General features: G+C 35.7%; 1 protein-coding gene across 8 annotated transcripts in view; it reads left to right on the top strand.

Moving 5' to 3' along the window:
• Window positions 1-16,691, top strand: part of AASDH (aminoadipate-semialdehyde dehydrogenase) — a 28,848-nt gene that overhangs the window by 11,589 nt on the left and 568 nt on the right. For 3 of the 8 annotated variants that reach the window (XM_055588642.1, XM_055588641.1, XM_055588644.1), the window contains exons 6-14: window positions 4,322-4,599; window positions 4,901-5,007; window positions 5,540-5,712; window positions 6,142-6,334; window positions 6,943-7,058; window positions 8,072-8,867; window positions 12,701-12,864; window positions 14,196-14,318; window positions 14,843-14,974. In XM_055588642.1, the coding sequence (XP_055444617.1) occupies window positions 4,322-4,599; window positions 4,901-5,007; window positions 5,540-5,712; window positions 6,142-6,334; window positions 6,943-7,058; window positions 8,072-8,867; window positions 12,701-12,864; window positions 14,196-14,318; window positions 14,843-14,974 (2,082 nt within the window). The remainder of the gene's footprint in view (window positions 1-4,321; window positions 4,600-4,900; window positions 5,008-5,539; window positions 5,713-6,141; window positions 6,335-6,942; window positions 7,059-8,071; window positions 8,868-12,700; window positions 12,865-14,195; window positions 14,319-14,842; window positions 14,975-16,691) is intronic. The other 5 variants (XM_055588647.1, XM_055588646.1, XM_055588643.1 and 2 more) reach the window with 4 other exon arrangements.

The raw sequence follows: 16,691 nt of genomic DNA, 5'->3' as shown, positions 1-16,691 counted from the left end.
TCCTTTTTGGGCAATGTGTTTTTCATCCTATTAAAAAAAATCATACACATATATAAGTATAGATATAGATACATAAATGAAATCATTATAGCAATGTGGCTTGCTGGGTATCAGTGATATAAATTTTCTCATCTGTTGGTGAATTATTCTGTGAACCTGGGCAAGATTTTAATATAGCTTTTATTTTCCTATAAAATTCAAGGAGTATAAAACATGTAAGTTCCTTCATAGATTTGAGTGACAGTTACTTAGAAAAGGACATTTCCCTGTATGTCATCAGTGTGTTCCTGCCGCCGCTGCTGCTGTAAGTCGCCTCAGTCGTGTCCGACTCTGTGCGACCCCATAGACGGCAGCCCACCTCTTTAAATCTGATGCCCTTGCTTAATGTTTTAGCACAGTCTCAGATAAATTTACTTTAGCATTGGTTTTTAACCCTTTTGGGATCATAGATCCTTCTGAGAAATGGATACATACTTACTAACTCGGTTCCCAAAATACAGCAGTTTTCAGGTATAACTTCATCGTGATTTGATATAACTCACGGTATATACTTGAAGTATTATTAGCAGATCACATTTGAGTTTGTAAGGCCTCCTTGTACAGATTTTATTTGCTAATAACCTTGTCCAAATCTAAGTGGATACTAAGCAAGGGTCTTAAAAGCTTTCAAAGAGAATATATGCTATTAAAGTTTTAAAATTTTGAAAAAATAGAATATCTTGAATTATTGTGGGGGAGAAAGGCCCTAAAGTGAGATGGACTGTTTGAGGAAATTAAGAACCTCTTTATTTCAGGAGTAAGGAGTTTTCTCTTGTCAAGAAAGGCTCAATATTTGGTTTCTCACAAACCTAAAGTATATTTGGGCATTTTTTGCATACTCTGGGTAAAAATGTTACATTATTTAAATTTAATGCCTTTTAAAAGTTAAACGTTTTAGAGCAGAATCTTAGCTTTCTAGCTACCAAATTGTCAATATAAGTGTTTTGCATTTTTACATGAATTTCTACTTAGACAATTTAGAAGAAACTGTAACATTTTCTAATTGCTTTTTTTCCCTTGTCATTTGCTAAGTCCTGTTTTCTTATGCCTATGACGATTGGTTGCAAAGGATATTGAGTTGTATTGTGCCACTAAATTCATAATTTCCGTTTATATGAGTATCTGAAAAGTGTTACTGTCCTTTACCTTGCTAAATATTGATAGTTGTGTGTTCATGTATAGAATTCAAAGTTGACATTATACTTAACACTAGAAATTAGGCCAGAATATTTCAGATTCACCTTATTGAAAATGGAGAACAGAACCATTGGCCATCATTTTTTTTTTTAATGATTTTATTTATTTTTGGCTGTTCTGAGTCTTAACCGTTGCCAGACCTTTCTCTAGTTGTGGCAAGTGGGGGCTACTCTAGTTGCAGCGCGTGGGCTTCTCATTGCAGTGGCTTCTTTTGTTGCGGAGCATGGGCTGTAGGTTATGTGGGCTTCAGTAGTTGTAGCACACGGGCTCAGCAGTTGCGACTCCCAGGCTGCAGAGCACAGGCCCAAGAGTTGTGGCACATGGACTTGGTTGCCTTGCAGCATGTAGGATATTCCTGGGTCATGGATCAAACCCAGGTCTCCTGCATTGGCAGGCAGATTCTTTAGCACTGAGCCACCAGGGAAGCCCTCAGCCATCATTTTGACAGGAGATTTTCCTTATGATAAGACTCTTGGTGGGACAGTTAAGAACTTGACTTAACAATAAGTACATGCTGGGATGTAGGGTCAACCTACTACTTAAATATTTTGACATGCCATAACCTTAAATAACCTCCCTGAATTAAAACTCAGGTTGTCCTTTTAGCTTTTATTGAAAGAAGCCATTTAAAAATACTTACATGGAACCTGCGACTATGGCCAAATAAGGAGACTGGCAAATCGTCTCCCCCAAAAAACAACTATAAAGCTGGAGAAAATTGACAAAAACAGCCATTTCCACACTTGGAAATCAACTATAGACATACAACTATCTGAAAAGTGGTTATGTTTTTAAAAACTGCTGAGTTTTTAAACTGGGAGTCTGTGGCCTGAAGTTTCAGTAGTGAGGAGGGCAAACACATTGCTGGCTAATACTGAGGCTTTTTGCATGCATAAGAGATACAAAAAGGCCCATGGAAAATACAAGTTGGATTAGACTTGAAAATGACTTAATTTTGAATAAAGAAGGCACTGCGCCCAAGAATTGATGCTTTTGAACTGTGATACTGGAGAAGACTCTTTGAGAGTCTTTTGGACAGCAAGGAGATCCAACCAGTCAATCCTAATGGAAATCAACTCTGAATACTCATTGAAAGGACCGATGCTGAAGCTGGAAGCTCCAATACTTTGGCCACCTGATGTGAAGAGCCGACTCATTGGAAAAGACCCTGATGCTGGGACAGATTGAGGGCAAGAGGAGAAGGGGACGACAGAGGATGAGATGGTTGGATGGCATCACCTACTCAATGGACTTGAACTTGGGAAAACTCCAGGAGATGGTGAGGGACAGGGAAGCCTGGCTTTCCGCAGTTCACAAAGAGTCGGACACAACTTGGTGACTGAGTACCAACAGCAGTCCATTCCCAGATTCATCTGTATGGACAATCTGTCCAATCATTGGTTGATTTCTGAGCTATATAGACACAAGGTGACCCTAAGGGAGTAAGACTTGAAAATAAGAATATGTATTTTATTATTTATGTTTTGGCTGTACTACACAGTTTGTGGAATCTTAGTTTCCCCCCCAGGGATTGAATCTGGGCCACAGCAGTGAAAGCACCGAGTCCTAACCACAGAGCCTCCAGGGAATTCCTGAATATGTATTTTAAAAGTCAACTAAGCAGCAACATTAGTGGCCACATATCACAAGGGAGACAGAACTCACATTCAGCCTGGCAAGTTACAAACAAATAAGCAAACAAGAAATCCACAACAAAACATTTCATAACAATAAAAAATGGTCAGTACATCAAGAAGTACATTGTTATATAAACAAGATGATATTTGCCTAAAATTAGAGGTTCCAAATACATGAAGCAAAAATGGACAGAACTAAAAGGAAAAACAAATTGACTCAATGGTTTGAAATTTTAATACCCTACTTTCAGTAATTAAATGAAAAACTAGACAGAAATCAGTGCACATACAATAAAGAAGACTTGAACCTTCTCAGCCAAATTCCATGTGCAGAGCACTATCCACCAAATTCGGAGTACACATTCTTTTCAAGTAAATTAAACATTTCCTAGGATAGAGTGTATGCTAGGCCATGAAACAAGTCTCAGGAAATATAAAATGTGTTGATGAAAAATTAGTCAGTCTAAGAAATAGAGAATTTTATTTGAGCTAGCTTGAGAATTATAGCCCAGGAGACAGTTTTTCAGAAAGATCTGAGGACTGTTCTGCCTGTTAGAAGTCAAAGCACAGTTACATACATTTTTGAGACAAAAAGTTATACATTGAAGTGACATATTGGTAGTTTACATAGTCCAGATCTGCATGTATAAGACAAGTCAGTGGGTCATTTCTGTTGTTTATATCCTACCCAATCTATAGTATTTTGTCATAGCACCCTGAATAGACTGAGACAAAAAAGAATGAACTATTGATACGTATATCATGAATCACAAGGCCTTTTCACTCACTACAGAATGAAAGAAGCCAGGTTATAATAATACTTGTTGTATGATTCCATTTTATAAAACTCTAAAAAATGTCAACTGACTATAAGTGACAAAAAATAGATCAGCTGTTGGCTGGAGGAGGGGTCCAGTTGGAGGGTAGAATTATAATGGTACATAGGTAATTTTAGGGCTGAAGGATATTTTCTTTATCTGGATTGTGGTGACGGTTTCACCAACAATATATCTCAAAATTTGTACACTTTAAACATGTATAATTTATATGTCAGTATTATCTTAATAAAGTTCTTTTTTAAAGTCTTTATTCATTGTGCTGCTTACGCACATTTTAAAAACACTTAATATACTTTTTCTACATAGAAATAATGAAAGAGGAAATGTAAATTGATTTTATAGATTTTGTTGTTTTTATCTTTAAACCTTTTTGTCTATAAATTGCATAATGAAACAATACTGTGCTTAAGTTTTTTACTAAAGCAAATTTATATCAACATTAAAAAGGTAATGCTGCTTCAGTAGGTTTCCAAATACAATTTGCCATTTAGTTAACACAGGCTTAATTTCCATGTGAGCTCCCAATGTTAAACTTTGAACTAATTACTACATTTTTTTTTTAAAAGAAGTGAAAGGGAGAAAAGTAGTTTATTTTTGATATATTTACAGGCAACGCCAACATTGCTTAGAAGATTTGGATCTCAGCTCATCAAGTCAACTGTTTTATCCACCAATACCTCTCTTCGCATATTGGCCCTTGGTGGTGAAGCATTTCCATCATTAACTGTTCTCAAAAGCTGGAGAGGAGTGGGCAATAAAACACAAATATTTAATATTTATGGCATCACAGAGGTATCAAGTTGGGCGACTTTCTACAGGATTCCAGAGAAGATTCTTAACTCTACTTTGAAGTACGGGTTTCAGTTACTACGAAGAGTAAAGAGAGGGTATTTTTCCAGTATCTTAACACAAATAGTGTTTTTGATAGGCACTGGAGTCATTATTTTAGAAACACTATTTTATCTAGAATTCTATGCTGGGAATTCAGAAAACTGATACTACAGATTCTGCTAAAGCTTTTTGTAACTAAACAGATAACTTTTCCATCTAACCTTTTCCACTTGGCAGTCTTTGAATTATAACAGAAACTTTTTTCTTCATTTGGTACAATGTGATTTAAATATATTGGTGAATATTTTATTCAAGAGAGAATTTTAAAACTTGGTTTGGGTTGTTGTGTTTTCATAGATGTGAATTGCCTGTACAACTGGGATTCCCACTGCTTGGAACAGTAGTTGAAGTCAGAGATACTAATGGTTTCACAGTTCAAGAAGGCAATGGCCAAGTATTTTTAGGTTGTTCTACATTTGTTGATTGGGAATGATTTTTTTTTTTCCAAGGAAAAAAGTCTGTGTTTTTATTCTTTCCTCAGTTTTTCTTAAGTCTAGTACTCTTTTTCAGTGATGGTAATTTTTAATCTCATCATCACAGTCAATGAAACATTTAATAAGTTACATGATTATTTTAGATAACTGTGTCTAATACTCTAAGGGAAGATAGAAAAGCAATTTGGGAACTGTAACTTGGTTGTTTGTATTTCTGTTTATAGCCTGAATTTTATTTAATTAGAATATTTAAATTTTTAAAATTATTTTTAAAATGTTCTTAATCACATATATTTTTAGAAATAAATTTTATCACTTTGCTTATTTTACTAGGTTGTTATTGTATATAATTTTATCAGATAACATTTAAAAGTGAGTCCCCAATTTTATATATATATTAAAACTTTTAAACTTAGTAATAGAGCTTTTGAAAATGTTCTGATTTCATGGTTTTAATTTTCCCTAAATATTTTTATTACATTGGTGTTTATATCTTGTGAAGGTGGCAGAAATAGAGTATGTTTTCTCGATGGCGAAGTGACGGTACCACTTGGCACAATGAGAGCCACAGGAGACTTTGTGACTGTAAAAGATGGAGAGATATTTTTCTTGGGACGAAAGGACAGTCAGATCAAACGTCATGGCAAACGTCTTAACATAGAACTTGTACAACAGGTAGAACTGTTCAAATATTAAATATCTATTAACATACATAGGTATTAGAGGCAGCCATAACTAATTTGCTTTGCCAGGGTTCTCTATCAGTATTATTTAGACTTAAGACTTTTGTATTAATGATGAATTACAATAGAAGACATGGATAATTCATTGTGTACTTTACTCTCAGGTTGAAGAGAGTTGTTTTTGTTTTTTAAATAAGTGACAAAATGGATTTTTATAACTGTGAAAGTAAATTTATTTTGCTCTGGGAGCTATCATTTTTGGAAAACATTAAGAACCCTGTGTGCTGGTAATAGTGATGGTAGGAAATATTTTTTTTTAAATCTCTAGGGAATTCCAGAATTTGATTTGTTGATTTCAGGGCATTTAGGAAGTTTATTTTTAAATGTCCTCATTGGCAGATTTGGATAATCTCTCTCATAGATTGCTGAAGGTCTTCAACAAGTGGAGTCTTGTGCAGTTACATGGTATAACCAGGAAAAATTGATTTTGTTCATGGTGACTAAAAATGATTTAGTAAAGGATCACATCTTTGAAGAACTGCAGAAACATCTTCCAAGTCATGCCATCCCAGATGAGCTTGTGTTAATTAATTCTCTGCCATTTACATCTCATGGTAAAATAATTTGAAGCTGCTTTGTTTCAGTGCCAAATGATTGTAATTGTGTTCATAACTAGTTTAAAGACCACTTAAATCCTTATCGTTATAAGTAATACTAATATATATTGTGGTAGACCCTTTGTTAAATACTTTGTAAAAGTAATTCATTTTATCTCAGAAAATCCTGTGAGTAATTGGTATTATTCCCATTTACTGATGTGAAAAATAAGGCTTAAGAGGTTAAGTAATTTTCCCAAAATCACATTGCTAGAGTTGAAATTCTATTGAGAACTGTTTGACTTCAAAACATGTACTCTTAATCACCAAATTCTATTACTTTCCCAATTTCATCTTTAATATTTATTTCAAAATGTGGTAATTGCTTAGTAAATAGTACTATTTCTTTAACTCTTTAAATGAGATGACCATTAGCCCCTCCTTTCTTATCTGATACTTACTACATTCTGGATAGCATGGGCTGCTTTCTTTATTATTGATTATCTATGACAAACTATTCTATAGGATTTCTAACCTTAACAATGAAAAATGTGTCTATTGTGACTAATGAAGTTATGAAGGGTTCAAGTTGAAATTTAAAAGTTGGTTTTTTCTTTTATATTAAGGCAAAATTGATGTTTCTGAGTTAAATAAGATATATTTAAACTACAGAGACTTGAAGTCTGAGTGTAAGCTCAGTGGAAAAGAGGAACTTTGGGAAAAATTACACCATTTGTGGAAGGTACAGCTTTTAAGATACAAATTTGTTGTTATAAAGAAGTCATTGTATATCTTCGGGGAATGTAGCATCCTAATAAGTCTGATAAAATTTTCTAAGAATGTTAACTGCTGTCCAGATGTTAAGTAGCATAGCTTTGTTTATTCAATCTGTATTAAAATAAAAGTTAGGTTCTGTAATGCAAGATTAGATTAAGCTCCCCATATAGAGATTTATTAGAAGTGAGGTAGTAGTCATAAAAGGCACAAGTAGACAAAACTTCTCTTGCTGTAAGTTTTCCGTAAGCAAGGTAGTCGAGTACAGTTACACTTGTCAGAGTAGAAAAAATAGCCCAATCTTGCTGTACCACAGCCTGTGGTATAAAGGCTTTAACATCGTTATTCCAGAAGTTTCAATGATGTGTATGTTTCTGCTTAAGGGAATTTATATTATTTATATATATATATATAAATATATACACACACACATATATATATAAAACAATCAAAAACTTTTTTTGAAATATATATATTTACCTTTGATTTATAGGTCAGTGTAATTTTTCTTAAAATACAGAGTTTTCTTAAAGAAGGATGTGTTTGTATAGTCTTATCTGAAAAATAGAGGGTATCTAAATAAAAGTATTATCCACTTCATTTTTAGATTCGTGGAAAATAGTTCTGATATATATATATGTGAAGTTAATGAAAATAACTATCCCTATATTATAGAAATATCAGATGTTATTATCTTGTGGGTTTTATAATTAGTAAATCAGATGTTTTTATAATTTCATTTCTTATTGTATGGGTAGGAAAACTGCTCTAAAGGGAAGTATAATTTGCAGTCCTAGGGTAGGCTTGTCACACCGTTGGTAGGATGATGAGGGTCTCCTTTACTATATAGAAAATCATGTTAAAATTTATTTTGTGTGTTTTGTGTTCATCTCATTAATGTAAGTACTGTCACTTATATTAGTGTAAATGCTGATTTTAGGCCTTGAACATCAATGTATTTCTCCCTTCTCCAATCTGTAGTCTGTTCTGAGTCTCTCAGAAGATGCTTTGAAGATTCCTGATGAGTCACTCTTCTTAAATAGTGGTGGAGATTCCTTGAAATCCATACGGCTCCTCAATGAGATTGAAAACCTTGTTGGCACATCAGTACCTGGGCTTCTGGAAATTATTCTCAGCAGTTCTATTTTAGAGATTTACAATCACATCCTTCAAACAGTGTTTTCAGATAAAGATCTGACACTTAGCAAGAATCATGCCATGAAAAGAAAATTCAGCAATGTTACTCAAGAGGAAACCAGTGGAAAATCTTTACGTCAGGAAACTGTCATGCCTTTAAATTGTGACAAGGAGATCAATGCTTTTATTGCACTGAGCAGAGGGAATCAGATTTTGTCTTTGAATACTGATAGGTATTTAACTAAGTTGGGACATTGCCCTTCAACCTATTCTTCTGATTTAAATTCACAGACTGACATTCAAAATAGAGAAAGCCTAAATACTCCACCTCTTATTGGGAAGTCAGAAGATCCATCCTGTGTTGTAGAAGTTTCTGAAGAGGAAATACCTGTGATTAGGGCTGAGAAAATGGAGTTTCGTGTGAGGTGGAGGTCAGACACAGGCAAATGTGTGGATGCTTCACCTCTGGTTGTAATACCAGCTATTGATAAGTCATCTGCAACTGTGTACATTGGCTCCCATTCTCATAGAATGATAGCAGTTGATCTTTACTCTGGAAAGGTGAAATGGGAACAGATTTTAGGAGATCGCATTGAATCCTCAGCATGTGTATCTAAGTGTGGAAACTTTATTGTAGTGGGTAAGTTTCTGAATTTGAAGTTTATAGAGTTAAATGGAATTACCATATGAAAATACCAGTAGAGCCAAGTTAAATTTAAAAAACCTGTGTTTAGTGGGTTTGGTTTCTGTCAAAGAATAATAATTACATGCTGATTCACAGTGTGGGCCTTGGGTCAGAGTTTCTGGGTCTGAACCTAGCTCTAAGGCTATTTACCCGCTCTGTGACCTTCAACAAGTTGTGGAACTCCCTAGAACTTCAGTTTTCTCATGAGTATATGGGCATAATAAATAAAACATGGTGCTGCATCACAAATTATTCCTGAACTTAATGGTTTAAAGCAGTAAACATTGATTATTTCACAGTTTGTGTGGATCAGGGATTTAGGAGGAGCTTAGCTGAAAGTTCTGGCTCAGGGTTTCTCCTGTGGCTGCAACCATGTGAAGGCTTGACTTGAGCTGGCGAAATCTGCTTCTAAGATGGCTTACAGTGCAGCTAACACAAGACCAGTTCTTTGCTGAGTTTTGACAGGAAGCTTCAGTTTCTTGCCCCATGGGCTTCTCTCTGAGTGACCCAAGACAGTGAGTGAGGAAAAATGCAGTACTTTTAGTGTCTAAAGTTGTAAATCATAATTCGTGCTTTATTCTGTTATTAGAAGCACATCATTTAAGTCTGGCCCACACTCAAAGGGAGGGGAATTGGCTCCACCTCTTGAAAGGAAGAGTATCAAAGAATATGTGGGTATATTTTAAAACTACCACAATGATCATAGAGCTTCTGAGAGGATTAAATGTGATAATTGCTTGTGAATCCTTTAGTACATACCTGGTGGCTCAGACAGTAAAGAATCTGCCTGTAATGCAAGGGACCTGGGTTCAATCCCTGGGTTGGAAAGATCTCCTGGAGAAGGGAATGCTGACCCACTCCAGTACTGCCTGGAGAATTCCATGGACAGAAGAGCCTGGCAGGCTGCAGTCCATGTGATTGCAAAAAGACTGAGCGACTGACACTTTTACTTTCTTTTCAGGGACAGACTAAGTGCTCATTGAGTGTTAGCTATTACCTGCTACTCCGTTCCCTAAGGTGCAGGTGACTTTTACTTTACAAAGATATGGGGGTTCAAGTATAATGTCTCTTTGACTATCACTTTCTTTTTACCCCTCCCCCAAACTACATTAAGTTTTACTTTAGTGCTCATGGAATCTGTTTACCAAAGCTTTTCAGTCTAAATACTTAGGAATATATCTTCCTACTTAAGTTATCCTGGCTAGGATCTACTTGTATCTAAGTTTGATCCTTTCCTATTGAAAACCTATATTTTGAGAATTTTGCTACAGGAAACTTTCAGTTATACATATGAATATGAGTAGTCTCTAGTCCATGAAAGTCAGCTCATTGAGGTTATTGTGTGCATTCCAAGTGTCTACCCAAAGCTTGTGGCACATGGTGGTCACTTAGTCTTTTCTTGTTTTTTTTTTTTAATTTCCAGGTTTATTGAGATGTAATTGACATATGATGTTTTATTAGTTTAAGGTATACAATATAATGATTTGATGTGTGCATATATTGCAAAATGTTTACCACAATAAGTCTAGTTAGCCTACATCACCTGACACAGTTACCATTTTCTTTTCCTGGGATGAGAACTTTTAAGATTCACTCTCTGCAATTTTCAAATATCCGATTCAGTGTTGGTAACTATCACTTAGTACTTTAAATTTTTATTAATGTATGGTTTATACACAGTGGTATACAGTTCTGTATTTTGACAGATACATACTGTCTATGTAACCGCTACCACAATTAAGAGTCTGTTGCTCCAAAAAATTTGTGTTTCACTTTATAGTCATTCCTCCTCCTATCCCTACCACCAGCCACTGATGTGCTTTTTGTCCCTGCTTGCAGGATCTTAGTTCTCTGACCAGGGATCAAACCCATGCCCCCTACAATGGAAGCCGCAAGTCTTAACCACTGGACTGTGAGGGAAGTCCCTTAGCAGTGTCTTTTGAAGAGAAGTTCTTAATTTCAATGAAGTCTACTTTGTAATTTCTTTTATGGATCCTGTTTTTGATGTCATATCCAGGAGATCTTTGCCTAACCTAAGGTCACAAAACATTTTCTTCTGGAGCCAAACTGAAAGAATGTTCTCATTACCCAGCTATTCCTGGTGTACTCCACTATATAGGACATTTCTCTTCATCTTCACTAAGTAGGCTGTCCTTTCCCTTCTGAGCAGTAACTGCCAGAAGAAAGCACAGCAGATACTCTGGAAATTGAGCCTCAAGTGGGCGGCAGTGGTTATAATCATAGGTGGAACCACCCAGAGTGTTGGGCCAATGCCTAGATTTCACTTCCCCTGACTTACATGCACTCCAGAAACTTGAGTGATCTTTACTTTGTAGATTTTGACCACTCCCACTTCCAATTGGAGGGGGTTTTTTTTTTGCCACAGCAAGTCAGCGACTCCTGCTCTGTCTTCTCATCCAAGCAGCAGTTTGGAAAAATCAGTCTACTATAGTTGTCAAGACAGTAGGCTCTGGAGCTTGACTTCTTGAATTCAGATCCTTGCTCTGCCACTTACTACCTGAGTAGTGTTGCCCATAACTCTCCTATAACTTAACTCTCTGTGCTTCAATTTTGTCCTCTATAAAATGTGCATATAGTCACACTTCACTGTGAGGATTACATGAGTTAATAGGAATAAAATTCTAACAGTAGTACCCTCCATAAGATAAAAGATCAGTAAACATTTGTTGTTAAGTTCCTGAGTGGTGTTCAACTCTTTGTGATCCCCATGGACTGTAGCACGCCAGGCTTCCCTGTCCTTCACTATCACTTGGAGTTTGCTTGGATTCACATCCATGGAGTTGGTGATGCCATTTAACCATTTCATCCTCTGCTATCCTTTTATCCTTTTGCCTTCAATCTTTCCCAGCATCAGGGTCTTTTCCAGTGAGTCGAGTCTTCACATTAGGTGGCTAGAGTATTGGACCTTCAGCTTCAGCATCAGTCCTTCCAATGAATATTCATATTGTTAATATTAGCATTTCTTTTTAAGATTTATTTATTTATTTGGCTGCACTGAGTCTTCATTGCTGCACACAAGCTTTCTCTGGTTGCAGTGAGCGGGGCCTACTCTTAATTGTGGTGTGCAGGCTTCTCATTGCAGTGGCTTCGCTTGTGGAGCACTGGCTCTTGGGCACATGGTCTTCTGTAGTTGCAGTTCCCAGGCTCTAGAGCACAGGCTCAGTAGTTGTGTTGCATGGGCTTAGCTACTCTCTGGAATTGAGATCCTCCCCAACCCGGTATGGAACCTGTGTCCGCTGCATTGGCAAGCAGATTCTTAACCACTAGACCACCAGAGAAACCCAGCATTTCTTTTTCTTTTGGCTAGACTGCCAGGGAAGTCCCAATATTAGCCTTTATTGAACACTTTTTATGTACTGGGCATTTATCCTAATTATCACAATAACCCTGGATGTAGTTGTATCCACATTCAGCAGAAGAATCTGAGGCCCAGCAATGCTAGATGATTTGCCCAAAGGATGGCCATGACAAGATCTGAATCCAGGTCTGGCACAGCCTCTTTCTGCTGCGGCATGCTCATGGTCATTGTTTTCTTGGTAGTGAAGCACTTCTTAGTGCCTTGAAAATGTAAGGTGTACTTACTGAAAAGGTTTTTTTACGTAAGTGGTTACTGTTCATTTCTATCTTGCTGAAATGTAAATCTGAGCCAAACATAGAGCCTAAGTACACATAAAGAGCATCAAATATATGTTGTCATGATTTAAACCAAAGAATTATTTTCCAGTGACATATCTAAATCTCATCTTTAATATTTTGTTTGCCAACAGGCTGTTATAATGGGTTAGTTTATGTTCTGAAAAGTAATAGTGGAGAAAAATACTGGATGTTTAGTACTGAGGATGCTGTCAAAAGCTCAGCAACCATGGATCCAACCACAGGACTTCTTTACATTGGATCTCATGACCAGCATGCATACGCTTTGGATATATATGTAAGAATTCAGTTTGTCAGCTTTACACCATAAGCATAAATGGAAGAGCATGAAATTATCAGGTGGTGTTGACTAGGGGAACAGGTATTAACTATTTTCCAAGTTTGTGATCTGGGAAGATTAAGGGATTAATTAACAGCCTTAATCTCTTAAGATATTTTTAACTTCCTTACCAAATTTTCACAAATTTGCTGCTCAGGGTTTTGAAATATAAAGAACTTAGAATTTACCATTGACAATAGAAAGAAGAGAATCACAAAAATATCAATAAGATATTTTATATAAGAACCCGATTTCATAAAATTTTAAAATTTAAGAATTATAAAATTAAAAAGAATTAAGTTGGGAAAAAATTTTGAAACAAATATGACATAATTAAAGCTCATAAGTATAAATGAAATTAAGAGTAAATATAAATCTATAAGAAAAATATAAAGGTCCAGATAGAAGAATATTCAACAAAGGATATAAATGGACAGGACCCTTAGGAAGAAATGGCTAGTAAATGTATATAAATTTATATAATGTTTAAGAATCAAAGGAATGAAAATTTAAAACTTTAAAGATAGAGAAGCAAATGTTATTAGCTTAGAGGGTAACATTAAATGCTGATTAGAGTTGTGGGAGGTAAGCTTTTGAGGAAGACAGTTTGACAATTTGAATAGGTAACAATTTCACTGACTCAATGGACGTGAGTCTCAGTGAACTCTGGGAGTTGGTGATGGACAGGGAGGCCTGGCATGCTGCGATTCATGGGGTCGTGAAGAGTTGGACACGACTGAGCGACTGAACTGAACTGAACTGAACAATTTCATATCCTTTGACTCAGTAAAATTCTAGGAATCTGTCATGGCAAAATAATCAGAAACATGGGCAAATGTAAGCACCAAAATATCTTATTTCCAAGTTATTTATACTACCAAGAAATTAGTTACAAATAGGGTAGAGAGAGAGTATTTTATGTTCATATGGGATATGATCCAATAATGTAATATTTAACAAGTTTTACAGAATAAGTGAGCTAAATTATATACAAAGTGTATGATATTCAGAATGATCTCAGGTATATTAAACTGTATGTATGTGTGTGTGCCAAAAAGATCACAAGGCAAAAATGCTAAAATGTTACTAGTAATCTCTGGGTATTGCCTTTTGCCTTCTTTTTATACTAACTTGATTCTCCACAGTAAGTATGTAACTTTTATACTAAAAATAAAAATTATATTAACAAGATAGACACACATAACTTTAAAAGGGACAGGATATATTGATTTTGTGAATCACCCTCAGAAACCATTTGCTCTTTTAAAATTTTACTTTCTTATTTACAGAAAAAGAAGTGTGTTTGGAAGTTGAAATGTGGAGGAACTGTTTTTTCTTCTCCTTGTTTGAGCCTGATTCCATCTCACTTGTATTTTGCTACACTGGGAGGACTTTTACTGGCTATAAATCCTGTAGGCATAAAATAATATTTACTGATTTTATTACCTATTTTTCTTTAATATTTTTTACTTTCGCTTAGAATTCTGAAAATTCGAAGTAGATCTAAACTAGATACAGTCCACACAGTACTGGATCAGAATTCACTAAAATCATTGACGTGAAGTCTAGAGTGATGAGAAAAATCTAAGTTCTGTGTTATGTCCTTTATCAGTTTTTTAAATTGGCAGAATGTTCTCAGTTCTATCAAGAACTTTGTGTCCATTCTAAGGATAGAGTTTATGTGCTAGTTATTTCTTTCCTGGTTTTATTGCAGGTTTTTATCTCAGTTCTCATAAATAGCACTCATTAATTTTTGTATATGTACAGTAGCTTCATTTATAATCAAGCTATAATATAGAAGCTTCACTTATAATAGTCAGCATGCTACTGTAGCATTTTCTGATGTTACCCCTGGGAGGTTTATGAATTTGTTTTATAAAAGTAATTGATGAGTAGAATGATTTAAATGCTATGAATTACGTTTTGCCCATGCCAGGCCACTGGGGACAGACTTTGGAAACATTCCTGTGGAAAGCCACTCTTTTCTTCTCCACGGTGTTGCCTACAGTATGTTTTTATTGGCTGTGTAGATGGAAATTTACTCTGCTTTACTCACTTTGGAGAACAGGTAAAAAATGTCTAGTTCTGTTTTACTTATCTTTGTCAAAAGCATAATAGTCGGTGACGACTAAAGTAAAATTTTATACAACATTTTTTGACCCATCGTGTTGAAAGCTAGTTCTGTTTTAATTGTTAGCCCGTGGATTTTTAAATTTTTGAATGATGCTGTAATAGATTTAAAAGATTCTATCCATTGTTTTAATTTTGCCATCCTCTTTGTCCAATGTAAAAAATGTTACCATTTTTTAGCCAACTTAATTATAGCCTCTATTCAGGTTGTGAAAATTGAAATAAACCCCTGCTTTTTCTATGAAAACCAAAATCTGTTACAGAACCCAATGTACTTTGTATGGAGGTTCCGTCTTCAACTTTGTGATCAGGGTATAGTGATCAGGGGAGCAGGGTAGGCCCCTGATCTTTCGTTAGGATAATAATCTCTACTTCTTCACCCACAAGTGACTATGGCACGTCTGTGTTTTTGATTTGAGGATCATTCTGTGGACTTGAGTGTGCCAGCTCCAGCACAGGTTAGCCCATTGATGGCTATGGTTGCGTCTGGGTGCATTTTATTCTGCTTTCGCCCCTTATACACTAGCAGTTTCTTTTGTTCTTGTGTGACAGTTATTTTGTGATGAAATCTTTTTTTTTTTAAGTCTTTTTTTTTAAGCTTTTGGTTGTGTTGGGTCTTCCTTTCTGTGTGCAGGCTTTCCCTAGTGGTGAGCGGGACTGTTGTTTGTTGCAGTGCGCGAGCTTCTCATTGTAATGGTTTCTCTTCTTCAGGAGCAGACTCTAGGGCGCTCAGGCTTCAGTAGTTGCAGCTCAGGGGCTCAATAGTTGTGATCTGAGGGCTTTAGAGAACGGCCTCAGCAGTTGTGGCCCATAGACTTGAGCTGCCTGCGACGTGTGGAATATTCCCAGATCAGGGATCCGAGTCCATGTCGCCTGCATTGACAGGCAGAGTCTCATCCACTGTGCCACCAGCGAAGTCCTGTGATGAAATCTTTTATTAAGTTCACTTAATATTTTTTATTTAGAAAGTAATTTTTATATATTCTCACCTTTGGATTTCTAAATAGTTAGAAGAGGCAAAGGTTCTTACTCCTTTTTTTTTTTTCTTCTCTGAATAAGCGAAAGAAAGATTAAAGTAATTTTGTTCAAGTCAGGAAGAAAATCGAGATTACACACCATGTATCATGAATATACCCACTTTTTATATTTGCTGCTACTGTGGATTTGTGGACATTACCTTAGACTTAGGCCTCATCTTCCTGTGTGTTTTAAAATATTGGCTGACAGGGTAATCTATAGTAGCTTTGAAATAAGCAAATAGTATGTATCTACAGTGTAGACACACAACTCATAGCTCTTTGTTTAAAGCTTTAGTTCAACTTATTGCACATAAACTTTTCTTTTCAGCTTACTTAGCTCCTCCTTCCTACATCAGGAGACTAGAGTAAGATACAATTTTTAATAAGATACACTGGAAACTCAGTGCAGTTTTATCTTAGAAATCATTGTCTCTGAACATATTAGTAAAAACTTTTGGATGAGGTTTGAAATGAATTTATATTATGCTTAGTGGTGATTTATGTAATAAGGGCACTGGTGTTTTTTATGTTCGATTTTACCGCTGGGATAGAGGTCTAATCTGAGGGTGCTACTTTTCAGAGAAAGCGATTATTTTCTCTATGTATATTTACCATTCAGTAGCCTACATCTCTCAC

The sequence above is a fragment of the Bubalus kerabau genome, chromosome 7, assembly GCF_029407905.1.
Source record: "Bubalus kerabau isolate K-KA32 ecotype Philippines breed swamp buffalo chromosome 7, PCC_UOA_SB_1v2, whole genome shotgun sequence".
In the NCBI taxonomy this organism is placed as follows: domain Eukaryota; kingdom Metazoa; phylum Chordata; class Mammalia; order Artiodactyla; family Bovidae; genus Bubalus; species Bubalus kerabau.
Note: the sequence above shows the minus strand (reverse complement) of the source record. Positions and strands in the feature narration are given on the sequence as shown.